The following is a 15597-nucleotide window of genomic DNA, read 5'->3' as shown; positions in this document are numbered from 1 at the left end:
GTGCTTCTCGCCTCGGAGGCCACGTGTGGACTTATTGGCAGTGCCACTGGATGACACGGCGTGTCCAGGAAGAAGCACAAGAAAGGAGCCCGGCTGCCTCATGACAGGTTTCTTCGCATTCGCAGGCACCAGTGTGCCATGAATTTTGGAGGCCATGTGCAGGCTTTGTAGCAGCGCTGCTAGGCGACACTGAGTGTTCTTACAGAAGTGCGAAAAAGGACTCCCGCTGCAGTACACACTTCGTACATAACTCGTTTCATCAGTGGATATACATTGTGTATATTAATTCAATGCTAAATGCGTTACCGTCTTCAGTCATTGTGAGATGGGTTCCGCTGAAATTTTTATTCTTTGCTCATGCCCGAGTCTGTCCTGTCTGGCACGCACACCACTCTGCGCTAGCGTTGGCAGCTGTGCTAGCCTTGGAACCACTGCTTAGCACGGCTGAGGGCAGTGCCGATGGCGCTTCTGCTACAGGGCTCCTTCTCAAGAAAGCAGTGTAGGCAGCAAATTAATTAATGTGCGGTCCTGTTCATGCGGCATCGTGGTGGAGGAGGGAGTGCTGCACTAAGGTCTTGTCTAAGACAGCAAATGGGACACTGGCTTGTAGCGGTGCTTCGCTGAAGGCAGGTTTCAGCCGTTCGAGAGCAGTAGTGTGGGGCTCACTCCTGACATTGACAATGTAGGTCATGTCACAGTGCTCGGGAACAGGGAAAGGCCTGAGATAGTAAGGATTGAGGGCAAGATGGAGAGGTGCATTGCCTAGGAAATGTCACTGCTAGCGTTCTATCCTAGCACTCTGTCCGGTTCCAACTTTTTTTTTCGGCAGCCCTTTGGCGCTAGTAACTATGTCTCAGCAAATGTCACTGCTAATATACAGGCGTTAAGACTGACCAGGATGGGTCTGTCTCCAAGCTCCAAGTTGAAAAGACGTTTCGAACATTCTTGATGTAGTGAGGAGCGACAGGGGATGGTGCCTTTGCTGTGAAGAAGTTGCAGGGAAAGCGTGGTGGGGGGCTGTAGACCAGCTGCATGCTGGAACAATTGAAATGGGTTTTCAGTGTAAAGTCTATGCCGAGGAGAGTTTGCGGGAAGGTGCTCCACCCACTGTAACAGTGTGCCATGTGGGATAGGCACTTACTTGATGTGCCTGTGTGTGCATTTCACAAGTAAGTTGGTTTAAGGAAGGTAAGCACTGGTGTGGCAACGGGTCGTCCCAAGCTTGGGCACATGCTCATTGAAGAGGGCTGACTCGAATTGCTGTCTGTGGTAAGTTATGATTGTTGAGGGGCAACTGAAACGCCCTACTTTAGTCATGCCAAATGCTGCGGCAACTGGCACTGTCAGAGGAAGGCGTGGCTTCCAGCCACTTGGTGAACCAGTCGATGCACATAAGCAGATAGCAGAAGCTTTGGCACGCAGAAAAAGGGCCCACAATGTCCATGCGAATCATGGCAAACTGGTCACTGAGTTGCAGGAACCGTTGTGCAGGAGGAACTGTTTATTGTGGCACCTTAACATGCTGACACACTGTGCATGCATGAACCCAGTCGCGCATGCCAGCATTCATGTGCACCCAAACGGAGCGTGAAGAAATGAGGTGCTGTGTGGCACACACACTAAGATGGGCCAGGTGATGGAAAGTGTGAAAATTTTGCTGGTGCAGAGCAATGGGAATGTATGGTTGGGGAGTGCCAGTTGATGTATCTACAGTGGCGCCTACAGCGGTGACTACAGTGGTGCCTTTGATGTTGATATCTTTGAGCTTTAGCGACATTGACAGTGACAGGGCAGTGCAGGCATTAGGGCCAGAATTGCAGACACCATAGTTTGTCTGGTTTGGAGAGACACCATTCTTCTGGCTGGTATGTGGCTGTAGACGGTGCTCAATGGCTGGCAGTGCTGAGCCAGTCCTTGCTGGTGTGCTGGTTAGGTTGTCTGTGGTCACCGATTATGTGGCAGCTGAGTGGCAATGGGCCACCACGGTTATCGTTATGAATTTTTTTGGGCATGGCATAATATTTCGGTGGTTAGTCAAGCTTTCTAGCTTCTGGGCATAAGCCGCCCGACTTTTGTCTGTTCACAAAAATCGAAAGGCACCTGAAAGGAACACACTTTTGAAATTCTAGAGGACATCAAGTGAAATGCAATGACTGCCTTAGCAGCAGTTCCCAAGGAGAAGTTGCCGGACTGCTTCAGGAAGTGGAAAGAGCGTGGGACTCAGTATGTGGAAGTGATAGGGAACTGCTTTGAAGGGGATTAGGATGATGAAAACACCAATTGATGCTTCTATTTTTTCAGGAGCGTGATTGGGCCTTGTATATATATATTAATACATTGTGTAGCTGCAAAAATAGAATGGGTAGTTTGAAGTAGTGTTGTGCTTGCATCGCTACTACCTTCTACTGAATTTCACCTTGTCATTCTGCAGATTTTACTCGTGGATTCAGCGTTGGTCGTGCATTTGACAAATGATGTAGTACTGTTGCAACTGAACAGTGCGTCTGAGCTCTGAATGGTGTGCAGAACCTGCGTGCCCAGCTGGAGCTCGGAGAAGAGGAGAGACGAGACCCTGCAGTGGTGAAGCTACAGGAGGAGTTGCTGGCCACTCTGGGTGACCTCGTGGCCCAGTGCAGCTTTGGCAGCTGCGGGGCGCAGCCACGGCGCTCGGGTGCAGCAATGTTTCTGCTAGAGCAAGGCCGTGCACAGAGCTGGCTGCTGCCCGGACACCGACTGGTCACCATCACCACCAGTGGCTGTGCAGGCCGTCCAGCACGCCTAAGTCTCTGTGATCGTTGTGCTCTCTTCTGTCAAGAACCAGGTAGTACCACCACTACCTATCTTGTCCTACCCTCCCAAACTTTACTCTCCTGCAGTGTGACAGTGCTGGCAGCTGAAAGGAACAGTCTTGTCGGATGAGAAACAGAAGCACTTGGAGTTTCAGCACATGCTCTTAAACTCGTAAAGTGCCATTCTGGTTGGAACAAGGCTGACTCACAACCAAAGTATCATTTGGTAGTGATGACAATCATGAATGGTAAGAGAATGGGCACTGAAGAGCTTTAACTCAGAAGTTGCCAGCAGAATTTTCTTGTGGAGATGCAGTGGTGTGCAACTGTTGTAGGCTGCAAGCAAAACTTCATGTGCCTGCTGGTTTCTGTGAAATTGTCAGCACAACCTCTGTTTATGAAATAAAGAAAACAGACTATATAAGGTAGTTCACATAAATTTGAAAGAAATGTTAAGAGTATGTTACGGTATTGTGTTCGTTCATGGCTGCATCCAATCACTGCTCTTCTCCACTACTTGTGTCTTTGTGTGGTGTGATACACAGGGAAATCATGTGTTGTTTTCTCTGCATCGTGCCCACCACTGTGTGCTGCCAACTAGTGCATCAGTGTGCAGTATTACGAGTTCTAGGAAGTGCCTAGTGTTAAGCAGGATGATTTACTTTTAATTTCAAGTCATTAACCATTAGAAGTTGAGACAAGCAAGAAGCACATCCAGAATCTAAAGCATAAAGGTGGAGTGCATGAATAACTTCTATGAACAAAGTAAAATATTTTGTGTCTTGAAAGTAATGTGCATTCAATTTTAACTGCAATGAATAATAGGAGTTGTCATGCTTAACCCTTTCAGTGTCATTGACATACTGGTATGTTTCTGCGTTTCTGTCCCGCCATGTCACTGGCGTACTTGTACATTCTCCACTCTCTCCAATCGGATAGACACAGTAACATGGAGTTGTTGGCGAGCTCCGAGGTGGTTCTGCCATCTGTTGTATATTTCTAGAAACATATTATCTCCTCTGTCTGGGTTTTCTCAGCCTAGGTTCCTTTTTTAGCGTGTGTGGAATGCTCCTCTACGTGGGCATGGTTGCGCATGTGTCTGAAAATGGGAGGTGTGGCTTCTGGACTTTGTGCACTGCTACGACGGCAATTCTCCATTCAGATATACACACTGTGGCCCAAAGCCACCACTCTTGTGTGTTTCTGCCATCTATCGTATGTTTACACAATATATTTTCTCATTTTTTAAAAATCTCCCACTATCTTCACTACTGCGCACCTTCTTTTCAGCGACGAAGGTGTTCCTTTCAATGGTGTGATTTTTCCAGGAGCGCTCTGCCCTGTGTTGTATCTCTTTCATCTGTTCCTCTCTGTTTCATCTGTTCCTCTCTGTTTCATCTGTTGCTCTCTTTCTTGGTGCTCTTTGGCCATCCCTGGATCTTGTGCCAATAAACTCCATATATCATCATATTGAGCAGAACTCAATTTTACTGACTTAGTTATATCAAGGTTTAACTGTATTGCAAATGTCAACAGTGCTGAGCGACACTTGATCGAAGCGGCACTATAGGTACTACCGGTGGCTTGAAAGCTATTGAGGGTGAGGACTTACAGAATCGCCATCTGTCGGAAGCGCCTCTCTTGCATAGTATAAGGGATCACGCGGCGTGTTCCTCATAGGTTTGGCTTATGGCGCTCAATAAAAACACCGCGTGGCAACCCTCCTGGACATTTCTGTAAGGGCTCTCAAAACGACGGAAGTTTATTACTGTCGAAATAATAATCTTGGGCAAACTGAAAGTACAGAATCATTTACAGACACTATCTGTTTACCGAATACGTACAGTGAACGCCACTGCGCGTGGGCGCCGCGCTGGAGTCTCCCGAACTGGCTTCTTGCATGAAAGGTAGGCAAACACTGAGAGTAAACTACGTGAAATATGTTCTTATAGTGGGCTCTCTGTATAACCAAATGGATCATAACAGAATGAAGCCTTAATGCAGTGATCACAAGGGTTCGCAGCGACCGACTGCACATCTGCATGCATGTCCGCGAACAATGTTTCACTTTCGCTGCGAGCACGTTGTCGCACTGTGCCGCGAGATTTAGGCCGCAGAATATGAGCATTTGACAGTACACAAGCAACTGTTGTTGCTTGGATGCTATCAGGGCTGTTCAAAAATAATTTCGTTATAGGGACTTCGACACCTGCGGCAACTGTGAGGTGCGGTCACAACGATTCAATCTTTTTTTCTAAATTCTTGGATGTTTCAATATTATTTCTCAAGTTGCATAGCACTGTATATTTATCGGCATTCTCAGTGTGTGATTTCCCGCTGCATCTTTTTCGTAATCCAGTGCTTTAATTCATAACACAAACACGGCCACATGCCATGCCTTTTTTTAATGCGCTTCTTGCTGCTCCCTTTCCATTCCAGTGAACTTGTCAGTATATAGCATCAACAAGTTCACAGACCAAACCGTCATGACATAAGCCGGGCTCGACGACCCCTTTGCGGAGCATTTTGTCCACTTCTAATTGGATGACTCGACGTTCAGCATGCAATACGCAATAGGGATGCCGACGAATAGAATTCGTATCTCCAGTGCTTATACGGTGAACAATGGATGTTTGGCCTAAGGGCCTGTCGCCAAAATCAAAGATGTCACTGTACGATTCAAGCAGGAGTCATATGTCCATGGCCTGTGCAGAGGTGAGGTCACGTGCAATCATTTTCGCGAAGTCATTCATTAAGGAACCAGAGCTGTCAGCTGCAATTGGCGCTAATAAGCCACTCTCGGCATTCAGACTCTCATTGTCAAATTCGCCACCACTAGAAACGCTGGCCAGGAACATGCCGGCCGGAAGCACTTGAGGGCACAGGCTGAAATTAAGAAGCGGTAGAACGACGTCGTTATTTGTAACCGTGACCAACATACGCGGAACAGTAACGTTCCGGTTCAAAAGCATGTCGATGATGGGGTGAAGCACATATTCACCGTCGGGAACCTGTGGCTGGGCAGTCAAAGTGACGTAACTGCCTCGGGTGACAGACGCACATCTTGAAGGGAGCACAAGCGCGGTAAGGCGGTACTCGGAGCATCGGCGAGTTGAGGCAGTTCAAAGTGAAGAATGCCAGTTGCGTAGTCAATGAGAGCAGAATGAGTGGATAAAAAGTCCAACCCAAGTATAATGTCGTGAGGGCAGAAGTCGATCATAGCAAAGAGAACAGCAGTAGGGCGGCCGGCTATAATTAAGTGCGCAGTACACATTCCAAGAACAACCAGCACGCCGCCGTCGGCCACACGAAGCACTCGGGCAGCTGCTGGGGTGAGGACCTTTTTTAAACGTCTACGTAGGCTAGCACTCATCACAGACACATGGGCTCCAGTGTCGACGAGTGCTTGGACAGGTACGCTGTCTATTTTAACGTCAATTAGACTTCTCCTTGTGGGCACAGACAGAGGATTTGCTGCAGTAGTCGGCAATGCAACACCACCTCCGAGGGCTGCATTTCCTAGTTTACCGAAAAGGTGCAGCCAAACGCCACAGGGAACGAAAGGCGACATGGCTGCGGTGAACGGGAAGATGGGCGACTTGTTTGCTGTGAACGAGACTGGTGTCCACGCGGTGATGGTGAGCGGCTGTACCATGTGTTCCGAGCAGAGTTGGCGGTGCTGTTAGACTCGGCGATGGGTGAAACATTGCGGCTATTTCCATTAAAACGGCTCAGGTTGGTCGGTGTGTGAGGTGTTGAGGGCCACGAGCTGCAACAGTATCGGGCGACATGACCAATGCGGCGACAGGTGAAACATATCGGCTGGTCGCCCGCAGTTCTCCACTCAGTTGGGTTGCGATAACATGGAGAGAAGTGCTGGGGTGGAGCAAAAATAGTAGAAGGGCATTCGTTAGCTCTAGGATTGGCGACAGCATACACAAACTGTAAACCAATGTTTTCAAGTTCCTGGCGAACGACGGCTTGTACGAGGGAAACTGAAAATGTGGTAGCATCAGGGCTACGCGAACAGAAAGCTGATGGTGCCATCGGATCCAGTTCACATCTAATGATACGCACCACGTCCTCTGATGGCGACACATGCTGCTGTGTGGGTTGAACTTCACACGTCGACGTTGCGGCAGTATTGGGAAGTCTGGCGAATGGTTGCAAGACGCGTTGGCTTTTGGCCTGCTCGAATTGTCGGCACTCTTTAATGATTGCATCAAATGTAGAGCAGCTCTTGCACATGAGCAAATTAAATGCATCGTTAGCAATGCCCTTAAGCACGTGCCCGACCTTCTCAGCTTCTGTCATGTCGTGATCGGTTTTACGACAAAGTGCCCGCATTTCCTGTATGTACGAGATATAGGACTCCTTGGGGGATTGGGCACGGGAGGCTAGTTCCTGCTTTGCGGCAATTTTACGGCCGGCTGGTTTGCGAAACAACTCTGTCAATTTCTCTTTGCATTGGTCCCAGCTGATTAGCTCCTCTTCGTGGTTTTCGTACCACACCTTTGCCGTGCCTCTTAGGTAGAACAACAGGTTAGCTAGCATAAGCGTAGGGTCCCATCTGTTGGTTCCACTCACACGTTTGTACATGGCCACCCACTCTTCAACGTCGGTGCCATCGGTCCCGCAGAAAGTTCCAGTATCCTTGGGTTGCACAACGACAACCGAAGGTGACAGTGACGTAGCTGGCAACGATGACGTTGGAGGTGGCAACGACATTGATCCTGCACGCTCACCGTCATTCATGGTGCAGATGGTGTTGCGACGTCCACTGCGACGTCCACTGCGGAGCTCCGTTTCCAGCCGTGGTACCCCACACCTCTCAACAATATGTTATGGGGATGTTGCGAGTATATAAAAACTATATTTACAATATATATACAGGATGAGTCAGAATAGCTAAGATGGCTGACCACTAACAACACGCAGCCGCCAGCATCTCTGATCTTCTTCTTCCTCTCTCTTCTCTCATCCTTCCATTACAATATCATTAATTTCTACAGCCCATCACTCTAGAGAAAGCAGGCCATGGTAATATCCCTTTCAGCCACTGTGTGCACAATTGTGCACACCAAGATAATGCACCAAAAGCAAGAGCACTGATGAAAATACGTAATGATATTAAAATGTGTCCCATACATCTGGAAACACTTCTGTTTTGACCTGTTCTGCAAGTTTGAGTAACATGTGTAAAGTGTTTTAGTAAAACAGGTTGAAACTTTGCACTGGGTGTCAGTATGTCGTCACGAGGTGGGTTCACCTCTTTCATTGTTTTTCACAATGTATTACTTCAGGCATACTTGTCATGTGGCTTCCAAGTGTGCTAGACAGGAAATAGTTCATGATTTCATATTTGACATTCACAAAGAGTTCTTGCATGGAGTCCACATTCTGTAAACTTGACAAAACTCACTGAAGAATTGAATATTCTTAATTTGTTCTGCTACTGTACACTCTTCATGGCTATGAATATGCAAGAAATGGGGTCAAAGTAAATTTTTAATGAATAGAATTAACCCTTTTCATACTATGAAAAACAACGAAAGTTCTACCAAATCAACGAGATGTCTTTTTTTCATCCAGTTTGTGGAAGCTTTTTTTTCTAAACAAATTGTTTCAATTAATTTTTTTTTTATTCCGTAAGGTTGCTTCATTTCCCAAATTGTGTGAAATAAAAGTTTGAAGAAGGCTTTTCTGCACAGCACTTAGGTCTTGCGGCACAGTGCCCTGCGGGGCTCGATACATTGAAAAAAAAAATGAATAGAAAATGTGGAATCTCAAACGTGCACTTGAGACAAAAAGACGACCACACAGTAGTGAAACAATCACAAGGGCGTTTATTGCACCTTTCCTACATCACTGGCAGCTAGCCGAATCACAACACATAGAAAATGCGAATGGATGCACGACAAATCGAGCAAGTCCGACTCACCTCAACCAGATTGCGAGCAAATATTTTGACCCCCATGCAGGACACCAACACCTAATTGTTAACATGTACGGTCACGTGAATGATGGTGTGTTCGAACGATCGTGTTCGTCCATTCCGGTGTCCTGCTCTTAAGCCTTTTGCAGGATGGTACCCTGAATGGCCAGCAACCGCATGAAATAACATCCATGCAGCTAGCCGACCCCAAACCAAAGAGGAACAGGCTTCTCCCCTTTGTGCCCAAGTAACCCCACCGTTAGGTGGCGTTAGCAGCGCAACATTCGCACCATCTCTGGTCTGCAACCTCACCACCCTCCAGCGGCGCTTAGCTACGCCAAGAAGCCGGATTACAGGAGGCATGAGAGCCATGCAGGGAAAACATCTCAGGGGATGCGTGAGAGTCGGGCATCCTCACAAGAATAATCTAAACGATGCAAAACACATGTACACAGAGAAGGGAAAAAGTGACAGTGCAGCGGGTGGATTTGACACATTGATGGGAAGTCACTCACTTGCATTGACAAGAACCTTCAGTCCACCCACAGAATCGACGTCATACAAGTCCTCAGAGGAGAACACATCACGTTCTGTGTCCGAGCAAAGCTCTATAGAACTGTCTTCTGATGAAGAGTTGTCAGAATACTTTTTTCGCATGCACTTAGATGCCCATCTGGCAGGAAGGCAGCCATGTTTCTCATGCAGGCATGGGAGAAGGCACTATAAAGGAGATTTATTGAGATTTGTAACAACAGCCGGTTCTAGGATGCACCAAGTACAGGCCTCTAGCTCGAGCCTCTTGATGCTGCCGATGCTGCTGACTCTGCGCTCACGTTCGTAATTTTCCTTACAATGGTCCCGTGGAAATAAAGGAGCCATCCTGGCTACTTAGTTTTCTGGAAGGACGGTAGAATGGTGATATGGCTTGAGATGCTGAACGTGAACAACTTTGCGGTTATGACGTCGCATGTTGGACGGCGGTGTTAGTGGCTCAACCAGGTAATTAATGGGTGATGTTCTCTCGAGAACGCGGTATGGCCCGTCGTACTTTAGAAGGAGTTTTGAAGCAAGCCCAGGCCTGCAGTGTGGCACTAACAACCAGACGAGGGCACCGGGGAGAAAAGTGGGAGTCGAGTTCTGAGCGTTGGGAACGGCTTTTTGACGGTTCTGGTCATCCAAGGTGAATCGGCGGGCCAGCTGGCAACATTCTTCAGCGTGTCTGGCGGCTTCCGCGATCGGCAGGCATTCGGATGGGTCCAGCCGGTAGGGCAGAATGGTGTCGATTGTGTGTGAAGGATGACGGTCGTAAAGAAGGTAAAAGGGTGAGAATCTGTTAGTGGCCTGGGTTGCGGTGTTGTAGGCGTAGGTGACAAAGGGAAGAACTAGGTCCCAATTAGAGTGATTGGGTGAGACATACATGGCGAGCATGTCACCAAGGGTTCGATTAAAGCCTTCCGTGGTACCATTAGTCTGTGAGCGATAAGCAGTGCATTTACGATGAACAATAGCGCATTCAACAAGCAGTTGTTCTCATCACTTCGTTCGCCTATGTCGCTTAAAAGTTCACGTGGACCTCCATGACGAAGGAGAAAACGGCGTAGTATGAAATTGGCGACATCCTGCGCTGTAGCATTTGGTAGAGCAGCAGTCACCGCATAACGGGTTAAGTGGTCTACTGCAATGTTTATCCACCTATTGCCGGTAGGAGTCAACGGAAGTGGCCCATAGAGATCGATGCCCACGTGATCAAAGGGTCAGCATGTGGATTGTAAAAGACTGGAGTTCACCGGCGGAGATGTGCGGTAGCACTTCGCGGCAGCACTTCGCGGCGTTGGCACTCATGACAAGAGCGGACGAAGTTTCGAACAAAATTGTACATTCCCCGCCAGTAATAGCGGGCGGTGTCGAAGTCTTTCGTAGGTCTTGAAGACTCCCGCATGACCACACTGAGGGTCGATGTGGAACGAGGAGCAGAGCTCTGATCGCAAGGTTCTCGGAATGACGAGTAACCAGGTGCGTCCCTCTGGGGCACAGTTGCGTCGATACAGTAGCTGGTCTCGAATCGCAAAATGAGGAACTTGGCGCTGAAGCGTTTGTGACGCTGGAACTTTTGACGTATCCGAGAGAAGGTCGAACAGAGATGCAGTCCAGGGATCGTTACACTGTGCAGTAGCGATAGTCTCAAAGTACAGGGAGGACAATGTGTACTTGCAGGAGGTGTCGTGACTGGTTTCCGGGGGAAGCGATGATCGGGATAGCACGTCAGTGTCGGAGCGCTTTCGCCCGGAACGGTAAACCTCGCGGATGTCATATTCTTGAATTCGCAATGCCCAGTGGGCAAGGCGACCCGATGGGTCTTTTAGCGTCGACAGCCAACATAGTGCGTGATGGTCGGTCACTACGTCAAAAGATTTGCCATATAAATGTGTGAAACTTGCCAAGCGGCCCATACAATGGCCTAACACTCCTTTTCTGTTACGCTGTAATTGGTCTCTGCCTTGGTTAACGTGCGACTCGCGTATGCGACAACGTATTCTGTGTGGCCAGGTTGACGTTGTGCCAACACAGCGCCAAGGCCTGCACCGCTTGCACCTGTGTGGATTTCGGTTGGCGCTTGAGGGTCAAAATGGCAAAGAATGGGTGGCGTCATGAGAAGATGGTGCAAGATTGTGAAGGCAGCGTCACACTCCGGAGACCATGATCAGAGATCTCTAGCGCCACCAAGGAGCTGCGTGAGAGGCGATATAATTGTCGCAAAGTTTCCAACGAATCGCCGGTAGTAAGAGCAGAGGCCGATGAAACTGCAGAGCTCTTTCATAGTGGTAGGCTTTGGGAACGCAGTAACAGCATGTAGCTTCTTGGGATCCGAGCGAATGCCCTCCTTTGACACGGCATGGCCTAAAATTGTGAGCTGACGAACAGTAAATCGACACTTCAGGTTAAGTTGCAACCCAACGTTGGTCAAGCAAGTGAGTATGTGCTGGAGGTGGAGCAGGTGCATTGCGAAATCAGGGGCGAATGCCACAATGTCATCAAGATAGCAAAGACAGATTTTCCATTTGAGGCCACGCAGAACAGTATCCATCATTCTTTCGAATGTGGCATGTGCGTTGCAAAGTCCGAAAGGCATGACAGTGAATTCATACAAGCCGTCAGGTGTGACAAAGGCAGTTTTCGGGCGATCGAGCTCTGCCATCGGAACCTGCCAGTAGCCTGAAAGCAAATCTAGCGAAGAAAAGAACTCAGCTCCCTGCAAACAGTCCAGAGCATCATCAATGCGTGATAATGGGTAGACGTCCTTCAGCGTGATCTTGTTTAGCCATCGAAAATCAACACAGAAGCGGATGAAACCGTCTTTCTTTGTGACGAGTACCATGGGAGAGGCACGTGGGCTCTGTGAAGGTTGAATCTTGCCTTGACGGAGCATCTCATCGACATGGTCTGCAATGATGCGACGTTCCATAGCGGACACGCAATATGGCCTTTGTTGCAGCGGTGAGTGAGAGCAAGTGTCGCTGTGATGCTCGACTGTCGATGCACGGCCAAGAGATGTGTGCGCAACGTCAAAAGAACGGTGGAAGTGCTGAAGGACTGTGAGAAGTTGAAATCGCTGCGAATGTGTCAGATCTTTGGCGATGAATGGGCTGAACACACCAGTCCACCAGAGAGGGCACTCAGTTCATGGACGGCAGAAGAAGGCACTTCTTCGAGGACGGAGACAAATCGTGTTGAATTGACCGACTCGTCATAACCAAGGCATTCGCGCCGGAGAAGTGATAGCGGTGATGAAAGATGATTGTAAATGGGCATTGTGCTGACACCGGTGGCAAGGTCAAGAGCTGCAAAGGGCAAAGGAAGCGCTTTTCGGGTAACAAAGTGATGAGACGGCATGAAGACCATCCTGTCGGATATAGTACTACACGGGACTGGTATGAATGCTGAAGAGCACGGGGGAATTCAGGTGTCTTCTTTCACGACAATTTTAGCGGCAGGATGAGCATCGACCAAGGCCAGGTCACCAAGGCGGGAAAGTTCAACCTCAGCCCGAGCACAATTGATGATGGCATTGTGGCGTGAGAGAAAATCCCATCCTAGAATAACAGCATGGGAGCACGATGAAAGAACTATGAACTCAATCGTGTATAAAACGTAATGTCACATTGGCTGTACAAGCAGCGGTAGGGCGAATGGGTTGAGCACTCGCTGTTCGAAGCGACAATCCAGACAGAGACATCATCACTTTACGAAGCGAGCGGGAAAACCTGGCATCCATAACTGAAATAGCGGCACCGGTATCGACGAGGGCGACTGTAGCAACATCTTTGATAAACGCATCAATGACATTGGCAGGTAAAGGAGGAGGACTTCGGCATGTCGACACTTGCACAGTTCTTGCCTTGGGAACTGCGTCGTCCAGTTTCCCTCTTCCTTAGAGATGGGGAGGGTGACCGGAGGAGTTGGAAGCGAGGATGGCGATCAGTCTGGGAGTGATCTGGTGAGTCGAAGTGGTCAAAATGCGCCTTACGGACCGTAAGGCGCATTTGGATTAGGCGGCACATAGGGCGCTCTTTGATCGTCATCGAACGCTTGCGATCGGCGGCAGCAGAACCTTGCGACATGACCGCAATACCTACATGCTTTGCATGTAGGGCGATTGTCCGGTGTACGCCACGGGTTAGCGACGGCAGTGGTGGCCCAATGGCGGGAGGGTGAGGGCGGTGCACAGGCTGCTGGAAGCGACGTATGGGCACACTGCGAGGTGCCATTGCAGCAACCCTAGCATAAGTGACCGGTGTAGCCACGGCATCCTGCTGGTGAACAGCCAGCAGCGCTTCCGCGACTTCTTCATGGATCACATTACGGAGATGAGGCGGCAAAGTGCTGGCAGACTCTTGAGTGACGGACACCAGAGATAGCTGTCGTGCGACCTCTTCGCTGACAAAATCCTTGATTTGGGTTATCAGGGAGGCTTGTTTGAGGCCGGTGGTCAGGCTGCAGAGTGATGCCGCATTTGGTGTGGGATGTTGCCTTGTCGGAGCTCGCTGCTTACGTAATTCATCATAGCTCTGGCACAAGCTGGTAACGTCGCCAACAGTGCATCGGTCCTTGGCCAGAAGTATCTGGAGCACGTCATCATCTGTTCCCTTCATGACGTGCTTGATCTTTTCATCTTGCGTCATGGCAACATTCACGCGCCTGCACAAATCGAGAATGTCTTCTGTATAGCTGGTGAACGTCTCACCCGTGTCCTGTGCGCATGTACACAAACACTGCTCGGCTCGGAGTTTCCTGACGGTGGGTCGGTCAAATACTTCTGTAATCGATCTCTTGAATGCCGACCACATTCAGATATTCTTCTCATAATTTCTGAACCAGACACTGGCCATGAACGCAAGGTAGAATGATACGTAAGCCAGCTTGTCCGAGTCATTCCATTTATTGTGAACGCTCACCCCTTTGTAGGACGACAGCCACTCTTCAATGTCGTTGTCGTTGGTTCCGCTGAAGATGGGAGGCTCCCACTGGCGAACGGTGCCAGCGCAAGGTACGAGTGGCAATGGAAGAGTCTGCTGGTTGGCGTCCGGCATGGCAGAGGGTAGTGTCAGAGAATGGAGTTCCAGCATGGTAGAGTGGAACGTTACCCTGCATGGCTCCACCACTCATAAAGGAGATTTATTGAGGTTCGTAACGACAGCCGGTTCTAGAATGTACTGAGCACAGTCCCCTAGCTTGAGCCTCTGCCATGCGCTTGATGCTGCTGACTCTGCGCTCACGTTCGTTATCTTCCTTACAGCACTAATAAAGAGAAAGGCAAGGCACAATGACATGGATGGATGGATGTGGATGGATGGACGTTATGAGCGTCTTCTTTGGCATGGGGCAGTGGGTTGCACCACTAAGCTCTTGCTATTATACTGCCTAATATCCTACCTAGCTAAAGAGAAAAAAAAAATATAAAAAACTCTATGAACTTCCACAACCAAATTTTCTGACCCCCTATTGCAAACTTTCCTTTTGTAGTCTGTTTTTTGTCGTTTCCCTACTTTTCTTCCATCAATCTTTCAATCCCCTCTAACTAATCTCTCTTGTGGACATGTTTACTTTTTCCTTGCTCTCGATGAACCCAAGGGCTTCAAGGAGGCCAGTAGTGCCTAAATCGACCGCTGGGCAGGTGTCTTCACATTCTAATAAAACATGTTCCATTGTTTCCCTAGCTTTACCGCAGCAAGCACATGCTTCTTCTTCCTTCTTATATCTCGCTTTATAGGTGCGTGTTCTAAGGCATCCCGATCTCGCTTCGAAAAGTAATGAGCTTCCCTTTGAGTTATCATAAATGGTTTCTTTCCTTATTTCGTTTTTTCCTCTTAAGTAGTTACTCATGGCAGGTTTCTTTTCCATTGCCGCCACCCATGAGATTATTTCAGCCTCTCTAACTTTCCGCTTGACCTTCTTTGTTGCTATGTTGCCCACCCTACAGGCCGCATACTTGCTGGTAAGCTTCGTAGTTCTTTTGTACGTGGATAATGTGGATAAGTGTGGCCGTCTAGTGGAAAAAATTGCAACTAGGCACAATTTGATGACTGTAGTCATCATCGGTTCTATGTGCGAGGCATTTTTGTTCATGTACATTGGTACAAATACTCATGACGACTATACTCAACGGCAGTAGGGAAAGGGTTAATTGCCACTTTAAGAGGATATGGGACCGCATGGAGCACTTTTTGCACATAAAAATAATATGTAGCACACAGTAAAGCACTTCCTGGTGCTAGAGGCAAGCACATCTTGAACCAATGCCATTGCAAGCAGGAGCTTTGTACACCTGCTCTGTTCAGCTTGTTTCACGTTTACAAGCAGGTTTTGGCCACAAAC

The 15597-nt window shown here is 48.6% G+C and overlaps 1 protein-coding gene across 6 annotated transcripts in view; it reads left to right on the top strand.

Moving 5' to 3' along the window:
• gig (TSC complex subunit tuberin) overlaps positions 1-15597 on the top strand; it is a 134246-nt gene that overhangs the window by 73497 nt on the left and 45152 nt on the right. For all 6 annotated transcript variants that reach the window (XM_055073382.2, XM_055073384.2, XM_055073383.2 and 3 more), the window contains one exon: positions 2527-2821. In XM_055073382.2, coding sequence (XP_054929357.2) covers positions 2527-2821 — 295 coding nt within the window. The remainder of the gene's footprint in view (positions 1-2526; positions 2822-15597) is intronic.

This window comes from Dermacentor andersoni, chromosome 4 (assembly GCF_023375885.2).
Source record: "Dermacentor andersoni chromosome 4, qqDerAnde1_hic_scaffold, whole genome shotgun sequence".
In the NCBI taxonomy this organism is placed as follows: Eukaryota; Metazoa; Arthropoda; class Arachnida; order Ixodida; family Ixodidae; genus Dermacentor; species Dermacentor andersoni.
Note: the sequence above shows the minus strand (reverse complement) of the source record. Positions and strands in the feature narration are given on the sequence as shown.